Below are 16,132 nucleotides of genomic sequence, written 5' to 3'. Positions count from 1 at the left end.
ACTTAGGAAGTGCAAGATTAAGTAAAACGTGAAATAGAAACAAGAACTACATCGCTGACATGCATTACTTTAAATGGGACCCAACAGGGACCTGCTTCAATGTCTGTTTTAATACCATATGTCAGAGCCAGTACCTCAGAAATACGCAACCACAAACATCTAGTATCCTGCAGCGTCTGCCTTTCAAATCAAAATCTCTCCAAAGTGTGAATAAAATATTAAAGAATCATTGCGCTGAACAAGCTAAATAAATAAGGACAAAGTATGCACTCCATGGTCTAGACAAGCATACCTATAGCATTTAATGTTTTTTCATATTTTTCTGGTATTACACAATATGTACATATTTCTCCCTTTGCCCCTGAGACCCTTAAAAGCTGAAGATATTTGGATCATCGTCGTCAGGGAGAAAAAGCCCTGCGCGATTTTGGATCACCTTTACCAGGGAACAAATTGAGCAGCTTCACTACTAAAGGGGTCAGAGACATACAGCCACAGCATGGGGTGTCGCTGAAAGGGAGGTCAGTGTGATCATGTGTCTCAGCACAATAAACCCAGTAAAAGTTTGTCATTAACATTTACCATTACCCAGGACACATATACAAATCATACTAATGGCACTCATATCCTATCTTGCCTTGTGACGAATGGGAAAGGGTGGGACTTATGCCTCTGAATGACATCTGCTCTCATGCAGGGATGCAGTCTGCAACGCCCGAAACCAAGACACCGGCAGCATCAATGGCCTACAGTGGATATCACCAAAGTTTCTCATGGCACTAAACGGCTTTAGAAAGGTAAGAACTCTGTTGAGAGTCACACTGCAGAAGTTAGTCACTTCCTGGCTTATGGCCCTTTGCTCAGAAAGAGGCAATACAGGCAGCACAGACTTAAATACATCGATTTATTTAGAGATACAATATGAGATTGCATCTCTAAATAAATCGAAGAATTAAATATGGTTTTGTAGAAAACATGTAGGGCTGCAGCCAAGGGCCCTAAAGGAGAAACCGCCACTGAACACGAGATACTTTCTTTCATGAAAACAGCTTTCCGTACAACAAATTTGATATAAAAACATTTTGTATTGACTACCTGTTCCCAAGAAACAAAGTAACTGAAAGCATAATTACAGTGTGGCGAGAAGTTATATGAATTGTGAGGGGAGGTAAGACTGAGAAACATGTTCATATATTAAATTAGGAAATCATAAGTGAGCAATAATGAAAAAAAATATATATGTCCCCCTAATCACATATTAAGGCAAAGGATGAGCACATGGTGTGACAAACACAAAAGAAATACTAAGCTTAGAAAAATTAAATTAACTTTTAAAATCTGCTTATACAAAAGCAGTGTAAACTGTTTTGCCATAGCAAGTGCAATTTCTTTTGGAAGGTCTAAGGAAACCACACATTTGGTGTTCATTGGCATAAGCCATGAAATGTGAATAACCACTGTATTTTAAAGCCTTACCTGTAAATACAATTTATTGTCCTTTGTTATAGCATCCATAAGCTCCTTCTGCAGAGGTGGGTCTCCATTGACCCAAAGTCCATTTGCTGAGCTAGCACCAACACTGATGCTACTATTCTGTTTTCTGTAAAGCAGCACATAGGCAGTGTCCTTTGGAAACCTACTAGTAATATTTTTAACAGACTGAAATGAGGTAAAAGTAACCCTACTGTCATTAAAAAGGAACCATTCCTTGGACATTTCATTGCAGTTGGAGTCTTCTATGACAAATGAGTTGGGATTTGCACTGCTAAGCAAAGGACCCTGAGAGGGAGCCAAAGAAAGCGACTTGGGCTGACTGTACAGCTGAACAGAGGATCCTGAACCCGGGACGTTTCTGCCATATGAGTAATAATGCCCACTTTCAGATGATACACCAGAATGAACCACAATGGAACTCAGCACATAAGAGACCATCTGTGTGCAACAAGTATCTTCAGTCCTGGATGGTTTCAGTTTTTTAGGCAGATTCTCGCTCATGTCGGGGAGCTCCAGTTCTACAGACCAAACACTAGATATTGGAGCTAAAGAAGCATTTGCCTTTTGAACTGGCAACTCTAAAACAAGAGGAAGAGAAACATTGTCAAGTATTTTACGCCGAATGTGACATTTTGGATCATATGAAAATCTTAATAGGGTGAGAATGAGGTACTCTGGCTCCTCCACGATTTGTAGAGTCTTCTGGGCACATTGCAGAGAGGCACAGTTTTCACAAGAATACTGGTTGTCTCCATCAAGTATTTCAGGTGCTAGAAAATAGTTTAATAAATCAGTCACAGAGAGAGGGTGCTCACTTCTATCATGAGGAAAACAGTTAACACGTGGGTCTATACATGGGCCATCAGATGTTGAAATACTGTGAAGTGTGTTTTGCTCAGGGGACTGATGTTTGAGCTCCGTGGTATCCAATATTGGTGTACAATTTCCATCTTCAGGCTGAGTTTCACAATGTGTTGGTTTATCAGCGAGCTCGAGCATGGGTGACTCTGCTGACACCATAACATCATCCTCTTTCTCCTTGGGAGAGCTTAGGATCCCTTGCACAGTGCCATTTGCAGAAAAAGGACAGAAAGCCAAGGAGAGGTCTGTAAACGGTTCTCTTTTTTGAGAAGTAGTTTTACAGTTTAGGCAACATATGTTTGTTTGCAGTTTCCCACCAAACATTTTCTCTATCAAAGTTTTTTCTTCCACAGCATTATCATATGATACATCAGAAAATTGATTGGTTGGGTGAGACACCTCCTGTGGGGATGGACTATCAGTAACCATGCTGTCAGTTGGCTTCATTGAAGCAAGGGCCTTTATTGTTTTCTCTTCTTCATGCAGCCTAAAAAACAAAAGTGCAGAGTAATAATTTAACACACAGAAACTGTTTAGCACACAAGCGCAGTTTTCAAAGAGGATTCATACATTAATAGTAGTAAACCATCGTAGCCAGCAGCTGTACCTTCACTTTCGTAACAAGAAAAAAAAAAAAAGAAGTTACCCACCTGCAAAAAAAATAACATGTATATTATATAAAAATGCTAACTTAGTCAAACCAAAGGACTGACGCGGCACACCAACCAAGTATAACAGTGATACTTCACGCAAAATAGACATGTCAACCACCAGCCCCCGCATGATTACCACATATAATGCGAAATCTTGTAAACTAAGAGCAATGATGAAAAAACACAGGGGCCTTATCATGGCGGATCCAATGATTGGCAACAAAGTGGGGGAATCACCCATGATAACTTATAGGCGACCCAAGACCTTAAAGGATAGGTTGATCCACAGAGTCATCAACAGATTCAACCAACCATAACTTGGTTACAATTGAAGGAGGACTTTCGCAAATGTAACTCCTGCAAAGCCTGTAGATACACAACCAGCTGCAAAACTTTCAAGACACACGATGGCAGGGATAGAACTATCAAAAAATGTATCACATGCACCACGGAATATGTTGTATATATATATATATATATATATTGAAATGTCAGTGACATGCAATATGTAGGAAGCACGAAACATCCGCTCAAGATACACATTCTAGAATATCAAAGGGCCATAACCAACATAGATTTCATTACCTGTGGCGAGGCATTTCTACAACTCATATAATGGCAATAACAAATGACTTGTCTTCTGTGGCATCAACAGAATAATAAAACATATACGTGGTGGGGACAGGGAGTAACAGTTACGAGTTCTTGAATAAAGATAGATTATCGACCCGAATACCAGGATGCCTTACGGCTTAAACAGGGAAGAAGAATTGAGCACCCATATTGGTCTCTGATGCCTAACCTGTTATGCACACGTGTCCGTTACCATGTTCAATCTGTATCTCGGACATCTGTCCATTTTATTTGTCTGAAGCATTTCTTAGCCGTTTTTCTTCCTTTCATATCTATTTTGTCTACGATGTCTTTCCCCCATGGCATCATATTTTTATAAATTGGGTGCACACTCGCATTGGTTGTCACATGACCTTGAGTCACAGCCTTATATCTGGACATTTGTCCTGAATTATGGTTTCAATCACATGGACATTTCGAAATGTTGTCTGATCTGTACACGGAATGATGTTTCCACATTTGGGCACTGGCCCTTGATTAGTTGGTTATTATTTAGGTTCCTTTTTTTATCCTATTGAGGACACACGCATCTATATACAATGTTTCTTCAAATGTATCAGATCAGAAACATAGGTTTCGCTAGTCATCATGTATGGTTTTATCAGGCAGGTACTCGATTGCTTGCGTTCATACCTCATTTCTGTCAATTATTTATCTTTCACGCAAATGCGTCATTGCATTTTTTGAGTGATTTAACGCCTTAACCGCGGCGGCAATTCCGCCACGGTGCGGGCGTTCTGATGGGTGGGCTGGGCTGCTACGGCCAACGGTTGTGCGCAGTACCAGGGAGGGAGTGCTCCCGTCGGCCGACTGGAGCACGGAAGGGGTTAATCAGGATTGAAATATATTTGTATAACATGTGACAATAGTTACCCTTTGCTCTATGACTGTACATGAATCAAGGAAAAGTGGACCTACAAATTGCTAATTGAAGATGTGATTTAACATGCAATACTTTTTAATTTGTTTTTATTTATCTTTCATTGATATGTACATACGTTCCTCATCATCTTTTAGGATTGCAATATTTATCGTTTAAGTTTATTTCCAATTGTCATCCATCGATCGGAATTCTTTGCATTGTATGGGATGAACTACATAACACGAGTAACTCCTCTATGTCTATGGCAATGTAGGGATATGTGACATTCACTTATTTAATTTATATGTACATACTTTTTTTATCATTTCTATCACTAATTCTGTGATTATTATATTGATCATTGTACAGCATTCAAAATTGTTGTTCATGAGGGCCGAACCATTGCATTGATATCCTTGATGAATTGTGAACGACAGGGCAACTTTTCTGTCTCTATTATGACGTAAAATTATTTCAATGTTTACCTGATTGCACTCTAGTAACTTGACAAAGGCCTCCTCGGCTAAAACGCATTGTTTTTGAGCAATTAAAGACTTGTAATAATTGGTCAGTGTGCCGCCTTATTCCTTTGGTTTGACTAGGTTTGCACATTTGTGGCTGACCGCCACCACGGCAGGCGTGCGGCATTGGGTGGAAATGTTCTCTGGGGAAATTATAATTATAAATATATACATACATACATACATACTGAGGATCCAAGTTCCCTAACTGAAATGTGATTGGCTGTCCACACTTCAACCAGGAAGCGTTGGCAGCCATCTTGGGACTCTGCTTCAGTCTAGTCCCACAAAAAAAAAAATACCATAAACGAAAAAGAAAAGGCGTGCCCCACCTTTAATTAAAGCCTGGCCCTGTGGGGTGGGATTCCATCTTCCCCATTGGATAATGGCCGGGCCCCCAGGGATAGGGTTCCCCCAGGGCCGATATCAGTCGGGAAGGGGGGCATGGCCAGCTCCGCCACTGAATTAAGGCGTAGCCATGAGGGATGGGGTCCCCGGGGCCAAATCAGCCCGGGGAGGAGGGGGCTGCGTGCCCCAGGATGGCCAACCCCCGCCATATGTTGGGTCGATATAGGGGGTTGGGGATGCAGACCCTTGCAGCTAACCCCCGATGCACACGACCGATGTTGAATTAACGTAATTAAAATGAATGACATCAAAATAACTACAGAATTCACTGAAAAAGCAAAGGTTACAGGGATGTTATAGTTAGGCTCACATTTTAAACGTACAAAACCACAGAAATTCACCTGTTATAGTTGGAGTTATATCAAGTAACTAACTCGTGCCCTCGTCATGCACAGCTAATTACCACAGATATTACAACACTCATGACATCTTTGATAACACATATGTATATATACACACACACACACATATATATATAAATTACCTACTGGCGGTCGCCAGTAGGTATATATAGTTAGGATTTTTTCTCTATGGGTTTTTTGAAAATTCTATGTCTAATAACTTTGGCGTTTGTGGACGGAATTGGCTGAAATTTTCAGGAAAATTGAACATTTTGTTTCTGAGCAGCCCCTGAAAATTGGGGGGGGGGGGGTTCGTCCAGGGGGGGTCGAGAAAAAAGGGGGGTCCCAAAACGTGTTTTTAACATTGAGTTTTCCATAGGGCGGTTGGCCTCACTTTTAGCCCGAACGGCTGAATGGATTTGCACGAAACTTGGCAAAATTGTAGGGACTGGTAGCCCGATGTGCCTTTTGTAGGTCTCAATATATGTGCTACAGTGGATTTTGAGAAATTAACGTTTAAAAAAAGATATATATCTGTAACAGCGGACCGGGCAGCGCTCCAGGACGCGTACTTTTCGCGCAACGGAGCTTTGTGAAGCGAAGCTGATTGGCTCTCCGGTGTCTGTAAACATTCCAAACAGTACGTAGCGGCCGCCATCTTGTCTGTCGGTAGGATCGAGAGACAAGAGGAGGCCAAAGCGAAGGGGCAAATGACCATAAGGGGGCATAGTAGATCCTCGATGACCCCCTAGGTTTGATGTGGAGGTTTTAAAAGGGCCCGCGGGGCAAAAAAAATAAAATAATAATAATAAAACGGCTGAATGGATTTGCACGAAACTTGGTAAAATATTAGGGACTGGTAGCCCGATGTGCCTTTGCTAGGTCTCAATATATGTGCTTCAGTGCATTTTGAGAAATTAACGTTCAAAAACAAGATATATATCTGTAACAGCGCTCCGCTTCGCGGAGATAAAATTATATCTGTATTACCTAGCTGTTGCTAACACCAGTTAGCGACGGCTAGTAGGAGATAGCGACCATCTTGGGCCCCACTTTGCATGTGAGTAATATTTATCACTAATGACATGCAAAGTGGGCATGCCAAGATGTTAGCGACTGGAAACAGTCGCTAACATCGCTATCTCCTATTATCAACTTTTGGAAATATTTGAGATAAGCGCGAATATCTCCAAAAAGTAACAGCTGCCCTGAGCAGTTCTTAGCCAGGTTATCCAATGGGAGGTGGATAACATGGCTAAGAGCATTAGCTCGGTAATGCATGAATATCGCTGAGTTTTCAGCGATATTAATGCATTGCGGTCGTTTTTTATCGTATTTGCGATAAACCTTGATAATAGCAAGGTTTATCTGCGATAATTTCTGACGGTAAAAAAATCTTTGCAATGCATCGTTAGGGATAAATATCGCTTAACTTTGGTAATATGCCCCAACGTCTGTTAACGTTCGATTCGAAGGAAATCAGGAAGTGTTGAAAAACATTGTCTGCGCCATCTTGTCTTTTTTCAAATGCCACACTTTTGTCGTGCACGGCAGCCATTTTAGATGCCTTGACCAGACCCACTCTGTGCACGCTGTCGATCCTTAGCATGGCTCCCCACCCTCGCAAGCATCTCACCCAGGCAGTGGTCACCCCCGCTCTCTGTCTTATGCATGGGTAATAAACCTCCCCCCATCTGCGCTGCTCTTCCCTGAGAATCACACCCTGTGCCCGCCCGACACCTCCCTTTCGCCCTATTCACTACCGCACCCTCTGACACTCCTTTTCCTCTGTGTCCGATTGTCCAGGCCGGTCCTAGGCTATCAGCTAGCCCTGCAGATGTAGTTTATGGCCACAGCTGTAAAGAATCACCCCTCTTCAAAGGAGTTATAGTAGATCAAGGCCCACACTCGATGAGATCCGTCACAGCAGAAGCGTTGCTATTATCTGAAAACCATCCTGTATTGTGATTGGGGAGGGGACCGAGCGTGAAGCGGAAGATTCCAGGGATGACTCTTTGTACATCAAAGTTTTTACAATTATGTGTCACATTAAAAATATATAGCACTCCGACAAAGTAGTAAGATTATAAAACTTTAATAATTTATAAATATATACAAGAAAACAAACATAGTAATAACATATAAACATTTTTAGGGAAAAACAACGAAGTAGCGGTCGGCTGTGCGAATAGTCCCAACGCAGCACAACGTCCAGATTTCCGGCGTGGGGCGTCGCGGGGGGTGGGTCATCAGTAGCAAACTGTTGTGCGAATAGTTCCAAGGCAGCAGAACGCGCCGAAATCTAGATGACACGAAAGTGATGTCTAGTAAGTTACCACCCAGCAAATAACGGCGTGGGGCGTCGCGGGGGGTGGGTCATCAGTAGCAAACTGTTGTGCGAATAGTTCCAAGGCAGCAGAACGATGGCACCAAGGTGATGTCCAGTAAGTTGCCGCACTGGTTTTGGTATCCTACAATGCTGCTCCGAATAACGGCGTGGGGCGCCCCGGGGGAGGCGGCGTGAACGGGCCTCTCCAGGTGGAGTGTCATCTGTTGTAGTGGGGCGCCCCTTTACCGTTTCAGTTGCCATTCCATCCGTTTTTGGTCCACTGTGTCAAAAGCCGCAATTCAGCTGAGTTGCGCCCACTCTTGCGGTGCAGCGATAGGCGGCTGTCACAGGACTCTCAAAATGGCGGCAGGCTCTTTCCTTTTTGGGCCTGGTCCACTGAAATGGCCCTGGGACACCTTGGAAATCGGACGCTTGTCTGCTAGGTCTTGGACCCCATTCTCGAAAGCGTCCCCTCCGCCTTGAGAATTCATCAAAAGTTTTGGGGGCCCCGACTCCTGCAGGCTTCTGGTGGGGAGCGGCTGCCATGATTGCTCGCGGAATGACCACGATGGAGCTAGGAGATGGTGGTGCTCTCATGCTGACGCCAGTTTAGTCTGAAACATCCAGAAACAAGGTGGGGCTTTCATCGTTTGGGAAAAAAAAAAAGTTTTCATCCAATGAAAAGTGTTGTTTTTAGGTCATATGATCAAGCCTTCCATCATTAGGAAACCAAAAGTAAAATGAACCAATGAAAAGTTTTATAAACAAGTCACATGGCCTGTTATGCGGCATAGGGTATAAAATGCGGAGAAAATACGTTGGCACGTGAGGCGGCGTCAGTAGCGGACCGATGTGCGAATAGGTCGAAGGCAATACAACGCGCCAAGATCCGGATGGCACCGAGGTGGTGTCCAGCAAGTTGCAGCACTGGTGTGGCCATCCTACAATGCTGAAAGTCGGCGTGGGGCGCCCCGTTGGCCTGTGAGTTTGCGTCAGTAGCGGACCGATGTGCGAATAGGCCGAAGGCAGCACAACGCGCCAAGATCCGGATGGCACCGAGGTGGTGTCTAGTAAGTTGCCGCACTGGTGTGGCCATCCAACAATGCTGAAAGTCGGCGTGGGGCGCCCCGTTGGCCTGTGAGATGGCGTCAGTAGCGGACCGATGTGCGAATAGGCCGAAGGCAGCACAACGCGCCAAGATCCGGATGGCACCGAGGTGGTGTCATAGTTGAGAGTTCTGAGCAGCGGTTGTAACACTGTCTGAAGCTTATTTGCAGCTGCTGCAGCTTCACTACGCGGCAAGATCCGGATGGCACCGAGGTGGTGTCTAGTAAGTTGCCGCACTGGTGTGGCCATCCAACAATGCTGAAAGTCGGCGTGGGGCGCCCCGTTGGCCTGTGAGATGGCGTCAGTAGCGGACCGATGTGCGAATAGGCCGAAGGCAGCACAACGCGCCAAGATCCGGATGGCACCGAGGTGGTGTCTAGTAAGTTGTCGCACTTCTGTGGCCATCCTACAATGTTGAAAGTCGGCGTGGGGCGCCCCGTTGGCCTGTGAAATGGCGTCAGTAGCGGACCGATGTGCGAATGGGGCCAAAGGCAGCGCAACAATATTTTCTGACTGACACCACAAGGCGCTGAGATGCCAAGATCCGGATGGCACCGAGGTGATGTCTAAGTTGCGGACTGATGTGCGAATGGGGCCAAAGGCAGCGTAACAATATTTTTTGTATGGAAGATACCACTAGGCGTTAAGATGCCAAGATTCGGATGGCACCGAGGTGATGTCTAGCAAGTTGCTGTACTGGTGTGGTCATCCTACAATGCTGAAACTCGGCATGGGTCGCCCCATTAGCCTGTGAGATGGCGTCAGTAGCGGACCGATGTGCGAATAGGCCGAAGGCAGCACAACGCGCCAAGATCCGGATGTCACCGTGGTGGTTTCATAGTTGAGAGGCACTTCATCTGCAGTGGGGCGCCGAGATCCGGATGGCACCGAGGTGATGTCTAGCAAGTTGCTGTACTGGTGTGGTCATTCTACAATGCTGAAAGTCGGCGTGGGTCGCCCCATTAGCCTGTGAGATGGCTGTTCTTTGGATTTGGGCCTGGTCCACTAAAATGGCCCTGGGACACCTTAGAACTCGGACGCTCGATTTTTTTTTCCTTTCCTGTACATGCAAAAAAAGGTAAATGCCCGGTACACGCTTCATCTGCCACGATGAACTCTCCAGAGGAACCGAAAAAAAATATAGTTGTGGTAACTATACCAGGCATCGTTATATGGAGAGGTGGCACCAATTAATTATAGTGCTGCATAAAAGAGAGATTTGGAGGAGAACCCCTGACCTGCTAGTATATTCATCAGAGAAGTGGCACTGAGAGCTTCAGAGGCAAGGGAAACGGTCCCAAATATTTAGAAGAACTTTGGAAAGATTAAAATGACATGTTTAGATTGTGGCAAATTAATTTCATGTGGACAGATGAGTGTTACTCTAATAAATACAGCATATGAACATCATCATAGTCGATGGTTGGTAGAGACATTTTGACTATATCCTGGACCTGCCCGTCCTCGCCCAAAATGGCACCGGAATAAATGGGACTCGTAACTCCTTGTTGTGTACTGGTTGCAGAACCTTGAAATCACGAGATACGTATGCAGTTTTGAAGCACATGGCGGGCGGGGACGAGAATTGATTGAATATTTCGACATCCCTATTGATATTAAGTTCTGATGTGTTATTGATTACTGTACTATTGAAAGTTCGAATTAACGTCACCCATGGTACTTGCCCGCAAATGTATATCTAGATAATTTTATTGTAACTGGCCCTGTCGTATTTTAATTATAAAATGTACGTCCACCGATTCCGTAACTGTTAGACACCTTAGTTCTTGCAACCTAATGGCCCGCCCGTTACGTTCCTCTACAGTGTAAATGTCTACTCATCATATACGATTACAGTTTGCTCTGTGGCAGGCCCACGTGGTTATAGGCTCGTATTTGTATAATGAAATTTTCACAATAAAGGTTTTTAAAAGAAAACATGGTAGTAGTATATACATTGGTAAAGTTTTTAATAATAGTGGCTGTTTTAGAATCATTAAAAGGCAAGTGAAATAAAGCAGACCAATTACATGAAGGGTAAAAGGTATAATACGAAGGAACGCAGTAAAGATAAATGGTCAAGGGCTGTTGTGTTTTCTATTCCTGCAACATAAAGTGATCGATAAGAATCTCATATTCAGGCGTATCGGCGACTAAGACAGCAGGTCGACCCTCTTTTGCTCAACGGCTCCGTCATGGGACGAAGAAACGCTCTTTTTCTCGAAAAAAGAATATATTTTACTTGCAGGACAGTTGTAAAATTTCCGGGAAAGTACATTAGCCTGGAACATTATAACATATATTTAAGAAAAAATAATGTTCGGAAGTAATGAAAAGCGTAATTTTTAGGTCATATGACCAAGCCTTTCATCATTACAATAAGAAAAGTAAAATGAACCAATGAAAAGTTTTATTAACAAGTCACATGACTTGTTATGCTTACGTTACGCGCTGCGCGCCCCGGATGACTTCCGGATGCGCTAAGGCGGCGCGTCATATGACGCATTACGCGACAACGCAGGTACAGAATATAGTCAAAATGTCTCCACCAACCAGCGGTCGGAACACAACCCCTTTCAGCAGGCTAAATAGTTCTGTTAAATGACAACAGAAGGGACAGGCAACAAGAACCATCAGTCAAAGAGGGGAGGGCTAGTTCTTCTCTACCGGGTTACATTGGGGCGCTACCGGAACTGATCGAATTGGTAGTCTACAGTGTTTCTGGATGTTTCAGACTGAAGCTGGGGTTAGCATGAGAGCAGCACCATTTCGTAGCTCCGTCGTGGTCATTCCGCAACCAATCATGGCAGCCGTTCTTTATCGTTATTTTGGGCGGGGTGGGTGGCGGAGCCGAGCTGTTTTGCAGCCATCATTGTGTGGAGTTCAGTTCATCTCACTAGTTTTGTATTTGTAATGAGGGGTTGTTCCTAATGTTTCTATTTTAGCGAGGTCAAAAAGAGATCCCATTAGTGGCCTACTGATTTTGCTCGATTCCTTTTCTTTTTTTACACGATTTTTCGTTATCTGCAAAGACTAAACAGAGTATTGCGACTCTGTGTTTGTTTGTAAATAGAGAATGAACCAAAGAGAACTAATTCTAAAACAGTAAATACTTGGATAACAATCAATCAAATGGAGAGAGAAGCAGGCACGACGGATTACAACGGGGGCAAAGGCCTGCGTTAACTACCTTTCACTATCTGCAAAGAGAGAGTACTCCTAATAGAAATGAGGGGGGGGGGCACCATTCAAAGCAGATCAGTGTGCATAAACACGAAAATGTTTTCACTTACCACGTACTTGACATTCGACAGCTTATGATATTTGCTATTAAAAAACCATTGAAATTCACTGAAAAAACCATAGGTTATAGACCATATATAGTTAGGAATTAGCATTTACAAAACCTTGAAAATTCACTGAAAAAACCATAGGTTATAGACCATATATAGTTAGGAATTAGCATTTAAAAAACCTTATTTTACTCACACAAAACCATTGAAATTCCATATATAGTTAGTTGCACTAACTATATATCGCGCACCCGCAATCCACTGCTGATCATGTCACATATTACATCATTCATGACATGGTCAGTGACATCACTGATGACATCACTGATGACATCTCAAATGACATCACTGATGACATCTCATTTCACATCATTCTTGTGCTAATACGATAAATCTCTTCAGACTCTAATATAACCTTAGATACACTCAGTGTATACAGACACTCACACACTGCCACTCATCCATGGAGTTACTCACACACCCAGTCAGTCATGCAAAGAAACAATCTCACCTCCATTTCTTCAACTATACAGTTAAACACACCTTACTTATTGAACCATATACTAACACATATTTACTCTCTTATACAATCCCTGATACAAGTTCACAATGATCGATACAACCACTCACTCATTCAGTGGCTCTCATGCACAGTTATTTATATATGCCAACTCTCACATGTACTGTGTTTTACATATGTACTTACTATGACATGTAGCATTGAGATATCCATTCACTCATCAATACACTCATGCACACAGTCAACTGCCCATGTAGCTGTTTCCACATGCACTCTTGAACTCATACACCTAGTGAATAAACTGCTCACACATCTATGCATAGAGTCACACACCTTCCAGCCACCCCCACACAAACTCAATCTCCCATAGAAATACTTGGGCAACCAATTAATAACACATATAGCCTCTCGTATAGCTAATGATCAACACATGCAGCAGTTTACAGAACAACAGACATAATGATGCACAAATTAAGACAGTTTAGTCACTAACCCATGCACTCAGTGAGACACATTTAATCACTCACTCATACATTCAGTCATGCACCTACTAAATCCTTCGTCCAGACACGTATACTTCCACTGTCATTTGAGATGTCATCAGTGATGTCATCAGTGATGTCACTGACCATGTCATGAATGATGTAATATGTGACATGATCAGCAGTGGATTGCGGGTGCGCGATATATAGTTAGTGCAACTAACTATATATGGAATTTCAATGGTTTTGTGTGAGTAAAATAAGGTTTTTTAAATGCTAATTCCTAACTATATATGGTCTATAACCTATGGTTTTTTCAGTGAATATATATATATATATATATATATATATATATATATATATATATATATATATATATATATATATATATATATATATATACATATACACACACACACACACACACAGTGTATATGCATACATATATATTACTACAACTCCTCAGAAGATCGTTCTGAGACTCAGTTTCTAGATGTGAAGATACAGGTGGAAATCACAAGCCTGTAATGACACTTTTCAGGAAACCGAGCGCTGGCAACCTTATTCTTCATGCCAGTAGCTTCCACCCTGCAACCATCAAGGAGAGCATCCCCTACGGAGAGTGCCTGAGAGCTGAAAGGATCTGAACGCAGGGGCTACAATAACAACACATTATATACTGCATGCAGTAAGGCAGCCAAATCTGAAAGGGAAGATATCCTATTTAAAAGACGAAGAAATACCACAGCCAAGCAATCAATCAATCAGAGTACTTGTAAAGCACGCTACTCACCCGTGAGGGTCTCAAGGCGCTGAGGGGAGGGGGGTGCCGCTACAGCTCGAAGAGCTGGGTCTTGAGGAGTCTTCTGAAGGCGAGTAGGTCTTGGGTCTGCCGTTGGTGGGAAGGGAGGGTGTTCCAGGTCTTGGCGGCGAGATAGGAGAAAGATCTGCCGCCGGAGGTCATTCGCTGGATGCGGGGGGACAGCGGCGAGGGCGAGGCTGGCGGAGCGGAGCTGGCGGTGGGAGTGTAGAAGCTGAGACTGCTGTTCAGGTAGGTTGGTCCTGTGTTGTGGAGTGCTTTGTGTGCGTGGGTGAGGAGCTTGAAGGTGATCCTCTTGTTGATGGGGAGCCAGTGTACGTCTCTCAGGTGGGGGGTGATGTGGCTGCGGCGGGGGGCGTTGAGGATCAGTCGGGCGGAGGCGATTTGGATGCGTTGTAGTCGTCGTAGGTGTTTGGCTGGGATTCCTGTGTAGTGTGCGTTGCCGTAGGTTTATCATTCGAAAATTTAAATTAGCCTGGATGGGCGGCAAATCCTTTTTACACCTAGGACCCTTACACTGGAATTCCCTTCCCATCGCTCTCCGCAATGAGACAAACTATATTAATTTCTGCAAGTCGCTAAAAACTTGGCTGTTTCATAAATAAAATACGCTATGTCCATCTCACCTTGACCTGCTGTATGCGCTGGGAAATCCTTGTTGGGTAGCTGTTGCGCTTTAGAAATTTAAAAACGAAACTAAACTATGTTACTTACAAATAAAAAGCCTAACCACATATATTCAGTAAATTGTTCAAAATGGACGTTATTTTGATATCAAGAATCTTTCTTCAAATGTTTAGCAAATGTCATGGTCTTGGTTTTTTCCACATTAACTGAGTTTATTCTGTACACAATAGGTGCGTTTTTGAAGAAAAACTGGTGTGTAATCCGTTATCACTAAATCATCTGCATACATAAAACAGCTGACAAGTAAGCTCCTTATTTTGGGGAAAAGGAATTTGTGTTGGCCAGGGAAGGAGGCAAGTCCGAAATGAATAAACTAAGAGGAAGGGAACTTAGACCATTTTCTACACTTATTTTTTTCTGACAGTACACCTGAACCATTAAGGTGAATATGAATCCATTACTTAGAGTGCAATCTCTGGATCACAGCCAAGAGAATAAGTGGAGAAACCCATCTGTGACATTTCTCCCACAGAAATGTAATAACTAAATCAGTGAACAAGGCTGAAACGGACTCAGAGTCAACAGACTTGGCAATAAGACAAGGCTCAAAAGACAATTTGGAGGCCACAAGGATTGGGGAAGAACTGAAGGAGAAGCCATCAACTGGCGATTCATCTCAACATACTTCAACATTTGCATCACATGGAATGCGAAAGATTGATCATCGGACGCTGTTACTACGTTAGCAATCCATTGAGGTTTGTTACTTTTGTTGGTGTCCATCACCACCCTGGGAGCCACAAAGTGCTCCTTAGAACTCAGTTTGTGAGCTTTCTGCAGATTAAAAATGTTTAGTGACAAAGGTTCCTGCTTGACATTGACAAGGCAGAGCTGTTCTTTCTTTCATGGTACGCTCCCATGGACCCAGTTTCAACCTGTGATTGACCAATTGGTCAGTTCCTGCAGCTTCAGGAAGCCCAAGAAAGAGGGAAGAGGAAGAAGAGGGTGCTGTATTAATAGCTACTTGAGATTCCGATAGTACTAGGGGTACTGGGGCTTGTCTGGAATGATGAGCTCCTTCTGTAACTCAACCCTCCTCTCCACAGCCAGGTCTTGATTTCTACCATGTTGTCACAGATTTTACGCAGATATCTAGTTAGTACTTTTATGTTCTACCAACA

The 16,132-nt window shown here is 43.3% G+C and overlaps 1 protein-coding gene across 1 annotated transcript in view; it reads right to left on the bottom strand.

Annotated features, from left to right (window-relative positions):
• The window catches only part of USP38 (ubiquitin specific peptidase 38), a 132,124-nt gene that overhangs the window by 28,585 nt on the left and 87,407 nt on the right, over positions 1-16,132 (bottom strand). Inside the window, exon 10 of the mRNA XM_078676867.1 lies at positions 1,477-2,842. Within this exon, the coding sequence (XP_078532993.1) occupies positions 1,477-2,842 (1,366 nt within the window). The remainder of the gene's footprint in view (positions 1-1,476; positions 2,843-16,132) is intronic.

This window comes from Lissotriton helveticus, chromosome 2_1 (assembly GCF_964261635.1).
Source record: "Lissotriton helveticus chromosome 2_1, aLisHel1.1, whole genome shotgun sequence".
Taxonomy (NCBI): Eukaryota; Metazoa; Chordata; class Amphibia; order Caudata; family Salamandridae; genus Lissotriton; species Lissotriton helveticus.
Note: the sequence above shows the minus strand (reverse complement) of the source record. Positions and strands in the feature narration are given on the sequence as shown.